The sequence below is a fragment of the Pinus tabuliformis genome, chromosome X (assembly GCF_031772625.1).
Source record: "Pinus tabuliformis cultivar Carrire ecotype Pingquan chromosome X, CPIR1, whole genome shotgun sequence".
NCBI classification, from domain to species: Eukaryota; Viridiplantae; Streptophyta; class Pinopsida; order Pinales; family Pinaceae; genus Pinus; species Pinus tabuliformis.
Genome location: NC_142308.1, coordinates 227,341,309 through 227,359,203, shown reverse-complemented (window position 1 = coordinate 227,359,203; position 17,895 = coordinate 227,341,309). Strand labels below are relative to the sequence as shown.

The 17,895-nt window shown below is 35.8% G+C and overlaps 1 protein-coding gene across 1 annotated transcript; it reads right to left on the bottom strand.

Annotated features, from left to right (window-relative positions):
- Positions 1 to 16,717: 16,717 nt before the first annotated feature.
- Positions 16,718 to 17,540, bottom strand: LOC149139177 (toll/interleukin-1 receptor-like protein). Its single transcript, XM_089450626.1, has 2 exons — positions 16,918 to 17,540; positions 16,718 to 16,778 (listed from the first exon to the last, which is right to left on the bottom strand). The coding sequence occupies exons 1-2, from the start codon at positions 17,538 to 17,540 to the stop codon at positions 16,718 to 16,720; spliced, it is 684 nt and encodes a 227-aa protein (XP_089306752.1).
- Positions 17,541 to 17,895: the final 355 nt, after the last annotated feature.

Here is a 17,895-nt window from a genome sequence, read left to right as displayed (position 1 = left end):
TTATAGATGAAGAATCTTCATTGCAAAGCGGAGGTAAACCTTAATGGATAAGAATTTTGTTCCATGTATTTTCAAATGTATACACGTTTAAATTATATAATAATTCTTTTTATAAAAATAATAATTTAAAATAATGTTGTAATTTAGTTTTTTTTATTATTTTTTAAATTTCAATAATGTGAGATGTATTATGAAAGAAGTTTATTGATGATTTTTATGTATTGATGTTTATTGGAATTTACCATCCATTTCACTTATATGAGTCCAATAGTTTACTCTAATGGGAACCTCATTCCCATTTCTTTCTCAACATATCTACGAAGGTCATGTATGGCATACTCCTCAACAATTTTCATGTGATATGTTCAAGGGGAAAATATTGACTATGATAGCCCCTAGTCATTTCTCCACCATTGTAAATAATGTAATTATTTGATTAAAAAAATGGGGCCAAGTTTAGGGACACAAATTCCAGAGTTGAGGGGGACTATTCCTAATTTTTATGGTTTTTTCTCAGCCAGTGAGGATGGCAAGTGCACAAAAGAGGTTCAATGGCCACATCACCAATCATAGGGCATCCATTGGTGACTGGATACATGCAGGAGTGTGTTGGCCACCCACTACAACAACAAAAAAGACACTAATAGACAAAAAATATGGGGGGACATAGAATTACATGACACCAATGTGATTGGCCTGCAATAACCTAGCCAAAAAAACACAAACAAAATGAAAAGTTATGGCCAAACTGGAAAATAACAACCTGAAGATGGGATTCGAGCAACTATAAGGGAGGCATAATAGGTAAAAATAAAGGGGGGAATGAACAATTACGAGGATACGTAGGTAGAGAATGAACTAATAAAGTACATAGAAGAAAAACACTAGAGAAAAAAGAAATTGGAGTAGACAAGACATGAACATTTAAGCTGAAGGTGATAATCACATTGTTGTTGAGGACCCATCACATTGTCACACAAGAGACGTGGGAATCTACACAGAAGGTGATCATCATATTACATTGAGGATCCTTCATGCAGATGCTAAAGAGGTTGTGATAACTTCCCAGAAGGTGATCATCATATTGTTGTTGGGGATATTTTCTTTTTGGATGTGACACTATCATTCACAACCGAGGATTTTTTCACATGCACTTGCTCAAGTTCTGGGAAGAAGTAGTCATAAAACCTCTTATAAAGCTACACTAGACAATTGACATGTGTCGATAGTAAAGTCGTTGAGGGAAAGCTTGGAAAATTACAGAGAGGAATTTTTGTGCACATCCTTGGACTGAAGAAAGCTGAAGGCAACAACATTTAAGAAGGAATCCTACTTTCTATTGTTGTCGTTCTATATTTTTGAGGTTGAGGGAGTAAACACATAGGACAACATCAAAACCACTTTGGAAGTTGGGATCTAGCCCTGCCGGCTTCAAAGAGGGATCTCTCTGTAAAATTTAGCTTTTTTTTTAGTGTAAATTTTAGGCTAGTTATGACTATACTCATTGTTTTGATTTGAATTGTTTGGTTGATTAAACTATCATAATTTTATTGGGCTATGGAGTCTATAGATTAAACTAGATTTGGCATCAAATTTTAGAGGAGTTTCACAAGGCAAGCTAGGTTGTCCTATTTGGATCTTTCATAATATTAGATGGATTGTGAAATAGAAGATAATGTAAGGCTCAGTAAAAATTAAGGAGAAATTAAGAATTCCTTAATTTGACTTCAGTAGAAAACATTAAAATCACCAACAGCCAGAATAGGGTGCTCTAAATAAAAAATCCTATTCCTCACAGTTTATGTTAAGTAATTTAGATTTTTAGAATAATAAAGAAAGAAAATCAATGTTTAAACAAATAAACGATAGAAACACATCACCATTTGGCACACCACATGAATCTTGTGAAAGGTCTCTGTATTATTGATGCTCCAGTACTTTGAAAAATTACAATATGCAGAGGAAATTACATTTAGAAATCAACCCTTAATACTTCAAACTGTGAAGTATTTATACTAATAATTACAAAATCGTTGTCTCAATAGACAATGTATTATTAGCCTAATTAAAAACAATAATATTTATCTCTGGTAGAAAAATAGGCCATGTAGATAGCTGGAAGGAAAGGTGGCTTTGTTTTGGTGTATTTGGTTGCTGAGTTAACTTGAAACTGTGTTGCGTTGATGTGCTGATTGTTGTGTTGGCTGATGTGCTAGCCGTTTCCTTACTGCAACCAAATTACTTTTTTAGTCCAGTAAATCACAAAGTTCTTCCCATATCTTTTCATCGGGCATGGTTAATTTAATCACTCTCTGGTAAATCTCATCAACCTCTGTGTATTTTGCAAAAGTTGGCTTCGCTGTAAAAACATCTTTTACCTCATTCTGGATGTAGAAATCATTTTCCATGATTTCTAAAAATGCTTTTTGCTTTCATATTGCCCTTTATCCCACTCAACTTGACACTGCTTTTAGCCATTTCTTTCATTTTCAAGGCATAGTCTTCTTGAGTGATCAATTTATCATCAATTACATAAATGTTAGGCAGCCCTTTCTATATTAATGCTTCAATTCTGTTAGAAAACATGTTTACTTTCATCTCTAACGTTTCACATCTTTCCTCTAATTGATCAATGAGGTTCATTTTAGTCAATACTTTCTTGACTTCTAAAATAGTGGCAGTCTTGTCACTAACTCATAATTCTTCAAGCTCATATTTTGATTTGGAATTCAGAAATCTGATAATGTTGGAAGCTTTTGTGGGCATCTCTCCAAGCTTTTCTCTTGAACAATGGTTTTCGTGACTTTTTCCATTAACTCCTTTTGTTCAAAGATGATTTGGATAGATGGCCAAATATCATTCATAGAGTGCAAAATACCCATCCAAATGGTTTCCTTGGCTTGGGCCAAGGTCTGACCAATGGAGGTATCCTTTTCTACCTTCTACAATTTCTCCAATAATCTCTATGATAATTTTTGTACTTCAGCAAGATGCGAAGCTTCAGCTTTGGCTTTCTGTGCTTCTAGGGCTTTGAGCTGCCCCTGCAAAGTCTTGTTCTCTTTTGACTGGATGGACATGTTCTCCAGTGTCTTTGTGACATGTTCAACACTTACGGTTTGAGTGGAAGAAGTATCTGCAGTGGTTGTCCCTGTTACTGGAATTTGGGAAATGGCTATGGCATCCAAGGGAACAATGGCCATCTTTTGATTACTTCTTTCTCCTTTATCATCTTCTCCATCTCTGCCTCCATCTATCTAATCTGTATGTTCTGTTGTATAATCAGCTTCATCATGTCAGCCTTATGTGCCTCATTTTCTTCAGTGTCCTTGGTTAATGGATCCTTTGTGGCTGTGAGCTTAAGCTGCTTTCTTAATGCTGCAATATCCAAATTCTTCTTCTTGATAATCTCTTCTACAGCATTAACATCTTTAGGATCATATCCTATATTTACCACCAAATCATCCAAAGACTTGATCCTAGTATCATTTGCTAAGGATGATACATTTTCCATTTTTAATTGTGACTGAACATTGGCAAATGAAACTTGCAACTTGGACAATCACATCGCAGTATTAGTCAATGTAGATGATATGATTTCACCAGTTTGCTTATGCATCTCCATTTGATCAATGGGATAAATGTATTTGGTGTTAAACTCAAATGTAGTGCTCTTGTAGTCTTCTTTTGTTTTTGGCTGTGGAATTTGGGCCTCAAGGAAGGCCATTTTCATCTTTACATGCTCCGTGTCAAACACTGATAACAATCTACTCTGTGAGGTGGAGGTCTACTTCCAAAGCTGATTATAAGTATTGTTTTTAAGAATCTCATTCTTCAACTTAATTTGTCTGTACCTATCAAAAGCATTCTTTTCCTTCTCTCCTTGGACATTCTGAGAATCCAACTCTGATTCCTTTTGACCCTGTAAGGATGAAGGTGCAGTAGAGGATGTTACAATTTTGATGCATGTAGGTGGTGAGTTTGTAAATATGATTGCAGCATGTTCTTCTATCTCTTTGTCTATTTCTATCCTAGGAGTCAATTTTGGTCTTTCCCTGTAGCTTATCCTAAAATACTTAGCTTCACTACCTGTTGTTGATGAAGATCCCTCCTCCCTTTATCTCTTACTTGTTTTCTCCTGAGGAGTGGAAGTCTGCAAACTGGAAGTAGAAAAGACTTGTTCTTCAGCTTCCTACAAGGTGTTCTCCATCGATTCTAACTGATTAGCATACTTTTCTATCTCAGGCCTTGAGGTATGGATGTAGATAGTACTTTTATTTTCTACTCTCAGCTTTGAAATAATACCACAAGGGTCATAAGACCATGTAAAACTTAGGTTGGACTTCATTTCTTTAAGAATTTTTTCTTCTTCTTCACATGTTGCCCTGGAATTGCATACAAATGAGCCCACCTATGTCTTTATACGAAACTGTGATTTCTTTTTAGCCACCACAAAATGAATATCATCAAAATTTAACATCTGTGTGATGTATTCTAGGGAAAAAAATCCTCATGGGGAGGTATTTAGGGAGTTTGTATGGTGCCAATTCGCAACCATAAACCCTAGTTTCTGTATAGTTTGGGTATAAATACCAATCCCTAGTCTTAGCTTGATCTGTTAGATGTAGAATTCTTTTAATACCTTCACTAATAATGGGTTGTATTGAGTTTTTAAGAATTTTCATGACTCGGTGAAAAAACTTCTCAATAAACTGCTTGTAAGAAAATTCCTGCTACTCTTTCATGACCAGTGAGGTCCAAAAAATCACTGGCTGCTAGTTTCCTACATCATCAAGCTTCTGCATTGAAAAATTGAACTTATCTACTTGATAATAAAGGAACATATAGATTAAAATGGAAGTGTAATTAAACATCTACTCTCTGGGGAATTTTATAAATTATTCATGAATTTTATCAACCAAGAATTGACTGAAATTAAATACAATGGATGGTTTACTATCTGTGGAAAATATGGAGAGGAATCCTAAAATGGGCTCATCTACCCACTAATCAAAATAATAACCCAAAATATAGGAAATTATAGATACAATTTCTTTAGCTTGATCAGGGAAGATGGAGGAAGGGTATGGAGGATTCTTCTTAGGTAACTAGGCATTTTCAGGCAAGAATATCTCGAAAATTTTGGCTCTGGTAGCAAAATATAGCTTCTAATAGAGCTGGGTGAGGGATTCTAAGGAGAAAGGGGCACTATTTTCCAAAGAGGAAGCTAGGATGATTTGATTTATATAATGAGCAATAATGATAAAGAGAATGTCACTAGATGGGGCCATGATAGCTCTTTGGGTAGGGACATAACAAGCCTGACATTTTTTGGTGAATTCAGGGGCTTAGAAGGTGAGAGGGAAGATATAATTAGGAAGGTTTGGCTGCGAGAGTCCAATTTCATCAGTTTGGTCTGCATGCTTGTCTTCCAGCCAATAATACAACTCTAAAAAATCAGAGTCACATTGGGTTTCACTAATCCAATAATCCATGTCAATTAAAGGGATGTGATCTAAATCTATGGAGCAAGGGATTAATGGATTAACAGTCTTCTCTCAGGTTTTTCTCTTGGGAGGCATGACTGTATTAACGAAAGTAACAGTAAGAGAAAAGATGGCTTACAGGGAAATAGCTCAAGTTGAATGAATTGTTAAACAAAATACTAACAATTCAGATGAGGTTCAAATCAAGAGAATGCTTTGAAAGTGATCGTTGTGACAAGTTGTGAATAACAGAGAATTAATAGTAAAAATGAGGAAAGTGAGAGGATGAGCAGTAAAAGGAGGAAATTGATGGTTCCTGAAAGCTTTTAAAAGGCAGATCATGGTGAAATCCATTGGAGGTTGTGTAGGACCGTTAAGTTTGAATGGTTACCTAGGAAGTGTGAATTTAATGTGGAACAATCATTTTCACCGGGAGAGCATTCAATTGGTTGACGGTTAGGTGACGTGGCGGAAGGTGAGAGGCGCAGGTATCATGGTGGGGACACGGTGAAGTAGGCGAGGGGAAAGTGGTTTCGGAGGGGGTAGCAGGTGGTAAATTGGACTGTAATGGGGGGGTGCGAAATTGGGAAAGGGTGCCATGTTAGGATGGGGCCTCGTGGAAGAAACCACATTTTCGGACCCCCCTCCTGATGATAAAGGCAGGATGGAGAGGGGGGGTAAAGAACAATACGGACCGTGCATCACGAGGGGGAGAGGAACCTAATGCTCTAACGACGTTATCCTTTAATCGAATACGACAAAGAGATTTGTCCATATACGCCTTATGATTTTTCCTTTTTGACTTAGGATAAAGGTGGAAGGTGAAATATAAAAAAAACACTTTATCCTATCATGCATATTTTCCTTTTTTACAATGTCTTTAAACTTAGGATAAAATGGCATAGGCAAATATTTATAAAACCATCTAATTTACATACCCTTAACTAAGCTAACATTTTATTTTTCTAAGGGGTGCACTTAGACTAGTAAAACCCACATTATTTTCTTTTATAAAAAACTATCTAACATATCCCTTATTCTCCTATTGATTCAAATTAAACAATTGAATCAATGTCATTTTCTACCTAAGCACTGATTTACCAAGATTATATTGTTTGGCAAATCTTTATTCTCTAACCTAATTTACGTAAATTTAAACAAGTTTAACCATGATTGTACTGTATGATTAAACAACTAACTAGTCATTGTGGCATTTTAAACAAGTTGCACACAATCTTTATTTATCAATGATGAAGAAAACTATCTATCAGTAGTGGCATTTAGACTTGCAAAACTTTAAGTTTTATTTCTTTTTTTATTTTTCTTTCTTTTGGCGGGGTTCAATCTTTTCTTCTTTTTCAATGTTTTTGTTTTTTCTCTCTTTTTTTTATTTATACTATCTTTTCATTTTTTATTCTATTTTTTATTTAACTTGGAAATAATTTGCAGATTGAAAATTGTTTACAATATAGGATTCCTTAGATAAAATACTCAATCACCTTGAGATCCTATAAATTATAGAACCGTAACATCTATAACACACATAGTAGAAAAATAATCTGGTTTAGCAATAGGAGTATTGAAAGAATTTCCTTCGGGTGAGGACCATAATATTTAGATTCCTTGTGGGTTGGAGGGTGGAGATGGCCTTCTCTAGATTCCCTTAACAACCAAGGTGGAGATTGTTCCTTGAATTCACGATAACGAAAATCATGAAGTCTCCTTGCTTATTTTTTGGGTTTCTACAATGAGTTTTGGACTCCCTTCATTGGGTGGAACTACTAGGTCTATATGATGAAAGGGTAGAGGTGAATCCTCTAGACTCCCTTGTGTTTGGTTGATGGTGGAGACCGAGGTCTCTAGAGTCTCTTATGCCTAATTGAGGGTGGAGACATAAGTATCTAGATTCCCTTATATTTGTTGAGGGTGGAGGTGGTAGACCTCTAGATTCCTCAACTGAAGATTGACTAAAATATATTCAACTGGAAATGTTGGTCTCATCCATTGAGCATACCTCTTCAATTCTGGAATTTGGCTTAGGGGTTATGGGGCTACAAGAAAAACCGCAGTGCAACCAAATCTATAATTGGGAAGAGAGTTGCAATCGTTGACTCAATTTCCCTGTCTTATTTTATGATAAGCATCTATCATAATTGAAGTGATCAATGAGTTTCATGTTTATATTGTTGGAATGGTTTATGTGTTATATTCATTGTGTAAAAGATGCCTTCTCATGGAATTGGAATTGCTCATGTTATGATTATACTTAGGCTATTGATTTGATTGTAGATGTTTGCATAATTGGATCCTTGCCTAATGTTATGACAAATAGCTTGTAATAAATATATAAATATATATATATATATATATATATAACTAAAAAATCCTACATGTTGTAGTCAAACCCTTAAGTAAACAAATTATATGTATCACAGGCCGCAACATAGTCATTGAGGGACTGATTGTAGTTACCGTGGAAAACCCTGGGCTACAAGGGCATAGATGAGCATTTATAGATTTCTCCTGCACAACTTCCTACTCCATATGTTTTTCAGGGACCATGTTTACTTTATAGTTTTCCTTCTTAGCAGATCGAGGTCCAATCTTGTTTAGTTTAAAGATATTATATTGCTTAGCCATCAAAATAATTCCTGACTAAATTATTGCGATTATGAAAACTTTTATAATGATTGTTGTTGTGATTTCAAATAAAAAATTGTGGCCAATTTGATGTGACTCAAGAATATTTTTATCCAAGAAAGAAATAATGATAAGCATGGCTACAAAAGAACCCATGAAAATGAAATGGACTTCGTTGTCATAGATAAAATTAGAGGAAAAACTACTTGCCATAACAAATAGCATGTTGATGTTAGCAATTAACTTGTGTTGAAAGGATGGGTTAGTTCGTTAAACTCTCTAAAAGACCACCTTGACCATTATACCACGTTAGTGATGCTACCATGCTTCGTCAGTCATAAAGTTATCTTACATGCTTAAAATAAAGATATACCAACATGAAAATAATAAGAATTGTAGTGAGTATTACCTTGATCTGAAATACACCATATTGATTCCCTTGATCTTGATTATGTACCTACAAGTAGTTGTCAAGAGTCAAAAGAGACAAAGATCAAAGAACATGCTCCACTATCCTAGACTAATCAAACATCCAAACTGAATAGGACCAATTTAAATTTGGACGACGAGCATATGGAATACTTTTAGGACCTGAAAATGTGAAAAGTTAATATGTTTGTTCATGTTCTACTTCCAATACATTAAACCTAAATTCAACCTATTTTGAATTATTAGAAGTTGCTCGCTATAAAAAAAGAGTGTCAAGTCGATCTCTCTATATTTCTAATTGGTCGCGTTTTACGTGGTATGTAGCGTGAAAAGAGAAAATAGGGCTTTTTTAACATGGACCTATTCTGAGCACTATGTTTTCTACATGGGAACCTTTCAAGTGGGCCGATAGACTAGCCAACGATCACTTTTCCTGAAGATAGATCTTGATAAGGGTTAATATTAAATTGATTGGTCTTTCATTTAAAAGATGTTGATTAATTTTGATTTTGGTCCATGGAACACCCTCTTCATTAATGCACTGACATTTCTATTGTTAATAATGTCTTATCTCTATTCCCCTCATGTAGCCATGTGACATGGATACCCCTTAACAATTTATTTTATGTTTCAATGAAGAATTATTTGGGTTATTTGTTAATATTTTTCTTATCTCCAAGGATAGATTTAAAACATTATTCTCTTCAATTGTTCAAATATGTTTAACAACCATTTATAGGTGAATCCCTTAACTAGGGCTCAGTTGATGGATATCTTCCACTTTTACACTTTCTTCTGTACTTTAAGTGTATAGTCCCCAAGTGATGAAAGCTCTAAACATATGGGACAACATAGATTCTGTTAATTGGAATGATGACCAGCCAAAAATCTTATTTGGGCCAAAAGTTGAAGGAAAACAACAGGAAAGGGGTGTTCCTCCTTTGTATGTTAACCTAAATATTCTTGATAAGATCCTCCATAATTCTATGTTATATTCAGGGGCTTCCCACAACTTAATGCCTAAAGCTGTTATGGAGAAGTTAGGACTTGATATTACCAGACCTTACAAAGAACTATATTCCTTTGATTCTAGTAAAGTAGATGTCTATGTCTCATAAAAGACTTGTGTGTTACTTTAGATCAAATCCCAACCAAAAGTCTGGTAATGGATATAGTGCTTGCAGATATTCCCACTAAGTATGTCATGGTATTGTCAGGCTCATGGGGAGAAAAATTACAAGGAACCCTACAGATGGATATGACATTTGCCACCATACCAGTTTTTGGGCAACAAATAAGATTATATAGGGAAACCTTGATGAAATTCATGGTGAGTAGTGAAGAGAAATCTCACAACTATCGTATTTATTCTATCCACTCAGATTTAGACTCTTTCATTCTTTATAATGATGGAGATATAAACACTCAGGTGATCAAAGAAGAAACTGAGATTCCTAAAATAAATCCAAAACAAACCCAAATAATAGAACAAAACACTCTTCTAGAACCTCTTTGGAACATGAGTTTTGATGGATCTTGTAGAAAATATGATTCTGGAGCAGGAATTTGGGTAGTAAACACAGGGAACAATCATGCTGAAGGAAATTCATAGAAGCTCAGCTTCCAATGTACCAATAACATAGTGGAGTATGAATCCCTTATATTAGGATTGCAATTGTTGAAGCAACTAGGTACCAAGAGGATCTCCATTCAAGGAGATGTTGAGTTAGTTATAAAACAAATTAAAGGTGAGTATTAACCTAAACATGCTAGAATGATAGCATACATGAACGTTGTGCTTGATTTTTTAGAGAGTTTTTTGGATTATTGCCTTTCTGCAATCCCTAGAAAACAAAATATCATTCCAAATACTATGTCCTCTTCAGCCAACTCCTCTAAAATGCCTTACCCTAATCGATAATATACAGTGGAAGTGAAACATCGACCAGTTGTACCTAATAGCATGAAGTATTTGTAGGTGTTTGGCAGTGATAAACAAATTGAAAGTTCTCTGCAATCTAAAGATGAGTTTCAAGATGATAGTATTGATTTGGAATCTGAAGTATAAAATCAAATAGTTGTACATTATAATATAGAAAGGCAGATAGAAAAATTAGATGTAAATATACATATAGATAAATTTGTAAATAAATTATAACTGCTTGAGATAGATCCAGAAAAGGAAGAATTTGAAACACTTCAGCTAAAAGATAATATTTTACCTAGAGGTCTTGTTCCACTGGAAGAATTATTTGATTTAAATTATGTGGAAAAAAAGCCTAAGATTGAGCCCACAGGAGAAGCAGTAGAAGAATGTAACATAGGCAATGAAAAAGATCTCAAAATCATAAAGTTGTCTAAAACACTCCCAACTACTGAAAAACAAAAATACATTGTTGTATTCAAGGAATTCAGTGATGTTTTTATCTGGAGCTATGAAGATATGAAAACATATGATACAGAGATTATACAACACAAAATTCCAATTAAAGAGGATCATAAACCATTTAAACTAAAACTTTGAAGAATAAATCCTATACTGACGCCTTTAATTGAGAAAGAAATTAAAAGAATGTATGACTCTAAAATCATAGTTCCTCTTAGGTACTCTAAATGGGTTTCCAATATTGTGCCAACTAGGAAGAAAATAGGTGAAATCAGATTGTGCATAGATTTTGGAAACCTTAAAAAAGTTTCCCTAAAAGACAACTACCCTTTACCAAAAATGGATCATATTCTACAGAAAGTAGTTGGGTCTTCTAGGATTTCTTTATTAGACGGTTTCTTGGGTTATAATAAGGTTTTAGTTCACCCTGAGGATCAAGATAAAACATCCTTTACTACTCCATGGGGTACCTTCATGTATGTGAAAATTCCCTTTGGGTTAATGAATGTTGGGGTCACATTTCAAAGAGAAATGGGTATTGCTTTTGCTGATGAAATTGGCAGGTTTATTGCAATCTATCTAGATGACATTAATGTTTATTGCGATCTATCTAATGCCTCTTGAGGGTTGGAAAGTGTCAGAGGGAGAGCCATTAACAAGAATGGAGAAGAAGGTCGTGGAGATGAGGGACATGATCTATTGAATCTAGTGGGTGCTAAGACCAAAAGCTAGGAGGATGCTTTTGGAGTAATCCTAATTGAGGTTGTCAAAGGCCTTGGACATGTCTAACTTTATGAGTATTCCAGGATTTCTTGAGCCATTTGAGAGAGTGGATGACTTCATGTTCTATAATTATGCCGTAAAGGATATGTCTCCCTTCAACATGGTCAAATTTCTCTGGGGATATAAGTGAGGGGAGAATGGGGCTTCAAACCGTTAGCAATGAATTCAGTGATGATTTTGTAAATAACATTGCACAGAGTTATGGGATGGTATTTACTTGGTGATGTTGCATTGTCCTACTTGGGTATCAAAGCTAGGAAGGTGGCATTGAAGGTTGGAAGGATGTTTTTGTTGATCCTTGATACTTCAACAATTGCATGGATTTCATTATCAAGGAAGTGACAAAATTGTTTGAAGAAGGTGACGGTGAATCCATATGGTCCTGGAACCTTTCTTTCTTCCATCTAGTGGAGGGCCTCCATAATCTCTGTTTTTGAAACAAGGCTAATAAGCGTTGTGTTCTGATCCTTGGCAACTAGTTTAGGGATGTTTGTTATGATCTGGTTGATGGATTCCCTACATTAAGGAAGAGGATATTACACAATATTTGTAAATTAAGTTACCAGTTCCTTCTCAATGTCCTCATGTTTCTCCACGGGTTTTCCTGCTTCATTACGAAGAGAGGTGATGTGATTTACAACCCTGTGTTGTACTGTTGATCTATAGAAGAATGAGATCTTTCATTCCCGTCTTTGAGCCAACTGATCTTTGAATTTTTTCTTCCAGTATATATCCTCTTATTTGTAGCATTCCTCCAGCTATTTGGTAAGAGTTGCTTCCTTCCCTTCAACCTACTCAGTGTGTTCATTCAAAATAATCTCTTTTTGAAGGGTAGACATTTCCTTTTATAAAGTACTTTTTTCATCAAAGATGTTGCCCAATTGGTCCTTGTTCCACTTTTTAGAAGGAGTTTGATTTGTTTGAGATTTTTTTGGAAAGCATACAATTTAGATCCTCTGATGTTGCTCATTCCTTTCCACTAACTTTCAATTTTATATATGAGAATTGGATCTAAGAGTCAGGATTGTTCAAACCTATAGGTGCACTCAAGAGGCTTTTCAAAGGTTCTCTATGACAGTGATATGGGTCATTGGTTTGATCTCAATGAAGAGACAATCTATGTAGAGATCTCATGACCTCCAGTGATGATTTGTCCTGCCACCAAAAAGAAATCTAGGTGGGAGGAAATCTGCACCAAACACCCTCTTTTGTTATTCCAAGTGAGGAGGCAATTGGTGGTCTTCATGGCGACCATTCTTGTTTATTCTATGAAGTTCCTTAGGTTGTCATATTCAGGCTCCAGATGTTTCCTACCTCCATTTTTTCTCTCAATGAAGTGATGATATTGAATTATCCTCTCATTATCAATTTGTATGGTTATAGCTAGTCCTTTAAGGAGTGTAGGTTCTTGAGCATGTCCTTTTTTTGGATGGGGCTTGAGGTCCATATACATTGGATAGGAGTCCATCCAAATTTATGCCTGGAAAGTGAAAGGATGCGGTGAGGACAAAAGGATTCATAGGCAGAAATTCCATACCTATTTGTGAGGGATCCTAGGAAATCCTTAAACCACCCAAAGCTCCTTCTGCATCCACCATCATGCTTCAAGCTTTCTTCTATAACTTTTCCATTATGGATTCAAAGTCTTTAATGGAGAATTTTGTTTCTTCGATTAACATGATTTCAAGAGATCCAATTTGATATTTTGCATAGAATACTTTTCTTGGAGGGGTTATTCAGACCCTGTGTGTTCTAGGAGATTATCTTCATGGGATAATGGTGGTTTGTGAGGAGTACATATTTGATATCTTGTATTTTCCTAAGTCAACCAACATCCTTCCTAAGGTGTCCAATCTCTGAAGTGTTGATTTTCATCCTCTTTTACTGAAATCTTTGTTGCTCTTCTTTCCATATTTGGTGGTGATGGTTTGAACCCCCAGCTGCATTTTGGCTTTGGATTTTTGTAGCATGATGACCAAAAGTTTTATATGTTTGGGAGGGATGGTGCTCATAGAATTCTTGCAGCAAGCATATTCTGGGGCCATTGGATATAGTCCTCCAAGATCAGTAAATTACTCATCCTCGACCATTTGGATGTCCTCTTCTTGTTGTGGAGTGCCCCACTAATCTGTGATGACAACATCCATTGATTGTTTTGACTGTTCTTATGGTTGTTTCGAAGGATCCTCTGGAAGGTTTCCAAATGCCTCAATGCTATTACTAGTAATTTGACATTTGGGAGCTACGAAGGTGCTAGATTTCTTGGTGTGACATTGCTTGGAGGGGATCTCCATGAATCCATCAACATCTACTGGGTTAGAGTTCTTTGGGTCTGGTTGGGATCATTCAAGGGACAATCCCTAAACAGCTTCCCATGTTGGTGGCATTTCCTACACTAAAAAGGAGCATGTTTGTAGTCTAGGATATGAAACGAATCTCTATCTTTCGACTCTAGGGAAATGGCTTCCAGAAGGGATCTAAAGATGTTCATGTAGACATAGATTCTAGAATAGGAGGTTTAGAAACCTTGTCTGGTTTTCTATGAAAGGAAAACAAATTTTCCAAGATTGTTTCCAATGTCTTGTAGAGTTTTTGGATCCTAATATTTGTATGGAAAGGATAACATGTGGAGCCAAATGGGAGCCCAAGAGAAATCTTCTTTATCCTGATTAAACTTGGCTATCCATTATCGCATGTAAAGACCGGTTGAATTGAAGAAGTGGGGATCACCTTTGATGACCTCTCTTAGGTATGCTTGGTGAGTGAATATCACCATGAAGAATAGCTTGGATTCGAGATTGATGTCATAGTCTGCATTAGGTTTCCAACTCTGTGCAATCCAGTGCAGGAGGGCCTTTTGATTGGGCTAGATCCCAATTAAGCTTTAGATTAGGGTGTTGTCTTGTATGAACTAGATATTGTTGTTAAGTATTGTCAGGGGAACATGGATGCGTGAGATCTCCAATGATTTCGTGAGGCATGTGCTAGTATTTCCTTAGCAGAGGTTGCAGATTGTTTTGGCTTTGTGTAGGTCGATGAAACCACAGGGATTGCATTAGTTGATTTGGAGTTTTGTAGATCAACTTTTGCAAATTTTGGTAGGCTCGAAGAGAGTCTAGGGTCGGTTGCATTATGCTGGTCGAGGTGCCAAGGGAGGATGGAGGGACTAGCCCCCGCCCTCCCAGATTTGACATGTAAGCTGGGGATTAGATGTAGACGAAGGTTAGGGTTCTCAGAGAAGGATGAGATACACGGATTAAGGTTCGAAGGAGGGCAAGGTTGGAGAGCTCATTGAACACCTTCGATAGAATTCCATGTAAATATGATATCACATGTTTCATATTGATACGATAATCATGAGCAAAATGGCATTTATGAGGTCGCGGTTCAAAAAGCAATCTTGCTTGATTATAAAATTTTGTATTATTTAAAGAGAGGGAGGGCCATAAAATACAAATTTTATAGTTTAAATCAATTTTCAATTGCAATATTTATATGTTTATATAAAAACGCAAAATTGAAGTTTTGATATAAGTTACTTGCGATTAATTAATTTAAATAAATTATAATAAATGTAGTTATAAATTAAATTGCTAATAAATATTAATGGGTATCAATTCCTATAAATATAAAGGACTTTTTTCATGATATATCTCATATTGCCAAAGATTGGAAAAACCAAAAAGAAATAAATAAATTATTATGATTATTATTATTATTATTAAAATGAATTAATATATAAGTTAAACATAAATATATTTAAAAAAAACATGTTTAAATTAATAATAGACTTTGTAACAATAACATGGCTTATCAATGTATGGCATTGTACCTTAAAAAAATAAGGTGACTTATGAATACCACATGTATAAAACCGATAACTCATTAATGACACTTATTTATATAAATTTTTTCCAAGTAATCAATTTAATTAAAAAACTAGAAAATAAATAACCATATATAAATATAATTCCGGATTCAAAATTCCTACCCATCAACATCTCAAGTTATTATTTTGTGAAAAAAATGGAAACATTATTATTGGTACATATTACTTGGTAGAATGAATATATAACTATATTTATAATTATGTGGGTTGAAATAAAAATTATATTTTATTTTGTTTTCAACCCAAGTAATTATAAATATAGTTATTGAGCCTATAGGCTTATTCTACAGCAGAGTATGATGTGTAACACTACAGCTAATATAATGTCTAAATTTTAGTTATATCAACAAACAAACAAATAATTAACTATATAAATATTTAAATATTATCCACTCATAAACAAATTTACACCTGGAAAAATTAGATTCTTGTTTTTAAGATAAATCTATACGGATATATTCATTCTACCCAGTAGAATGTACCCATAACAATGTTTATTTATTTTTCACAAAATAATAAATCTGAGAAGTTCATCGGTTCCAAAAGAATGGATCGAAATTTTGAATGCGTAACTCATACACAAAAGGTCAATTAAATGCGATACTGATCAAGATCAAGAGACCTAATACCCATGAACTGTGAATTATTTTACTAGCGATATAGCATTACTTACACCGAGAGAACAGAGAACGCAAAAGGCAAATGCGATACTGATCAAGATCAAGAGACCTAAGACCCATGAACTGTGAATCACTTTACTAGCGATATAGCATTATTTACACTGCTGAGCAACGGAGAGAACAGATAACGCAAAAGGCAATGCGATACTGATCAAGATCAAGAGACCTAAGACCCATGAACTGTGAATCACTTTACTAGCGATATAGCATTATTTACACTGCTGAGCAATGGAGAGAACAGAGAACGCAAAAGGCAATACGATACTGATCAAGATCAAGAGACCTAAGACCCATGAACTGTCAATCACTTTACTAGCGATATAGCAACGGGGAGAACAGAGAACGCAAAAGGCGCGCGCATCAGAAAATCCACCCTCCTTATATGCGCGGCGATAGCCGAGCAGTATTAAAATGAATGTCTCGCGCTCTATCTCTTCAATGCTTTAGCCACGTATTCAACTACACGTTTCACCATCGCTTCTTCATACCTGCAGAGAGTCCGGGAATATGAAGAATAGATGTACAGACCTACAATTGAAGAAACATTAAGCGTATAAACGTGGTAGAAACCAATAAAAATAATTAAGAACAAAAAGAAAGCTGAGGAGGCAAGAGTAAGTTACCAACCCGTTGGTATCGTCTTGCAGTGACCACCCAGAGAGATTGGACAGTGCGAAGAGAGCAGCCTTCCACTCATGGATTTCTTGCGAGCTGTATTCCCCACGGCTCTCATGCCCCTGGAATGCCTCAGCAAATGGACCACCATGAGATTTATCTGGATACCGAACTTGGGAAGGACTGACATTGTAAAACAGCGGGACGGCTATGACCGACCCCTTCTTCCCCTTTTCCTGTATTTGGCGTGCGATAAGAGAGACTTCTCGGAGGCACGAGGCAGATTCTGCGTAATTGGTGGAGAATATGGGAATCAGAATGCGACTGTTCTCAATAGCGTGGTGTAAGCCTATGGAGATGTCTTTTCCCCTCGGAAGATCATATGTGTCAAGGAATACTCGGAAATCTGCGCTGTCGAGGGCGTGGTACAGATGGTCAACGAAGCCTTTTCTCACATCACGGCCTCTGAAGCTGAGAAATACGTCGTATCCTCTGTTGGTCGTCCTCTCTCTTCCGCCATTAGAATGGAAGCAGTGAAGGAGGAGATGAATGGCGGCCACTGCAATCACAATTGAAGCGGCGAAGTAGGTGATGTATAGTGGGGTGGAGGAAAAAAACACGACCTCACAGAACATGACTGTTTCAGATTAATGAAGGAAATTAATATGTATTCAAACAAAATGCGTAGAGTTTCTTTATTTATAAACTTTCGTCTGATATCTTCCCCCATGACTTTACTCGTCTCACAGCTGGAGCTAAGAATCCTAGTCTTACATTTGGCCTACATCTCCGAAGGTTTTTGTTTCTACGACTCTAGTGATGTTACATGACAATGTGACTGAGAATCGTAATCTTACGTTCGTTGGACGAAAGTCTTTAGTCATCCCACCGCTGAAGCTGAGATATTTCCTCGTACTACGATTCTCCAAAACTTTTTGTCTACGACTTTAGTAATCATAACTTTTAAGGTAGTCTTACACTTGGTCCCAC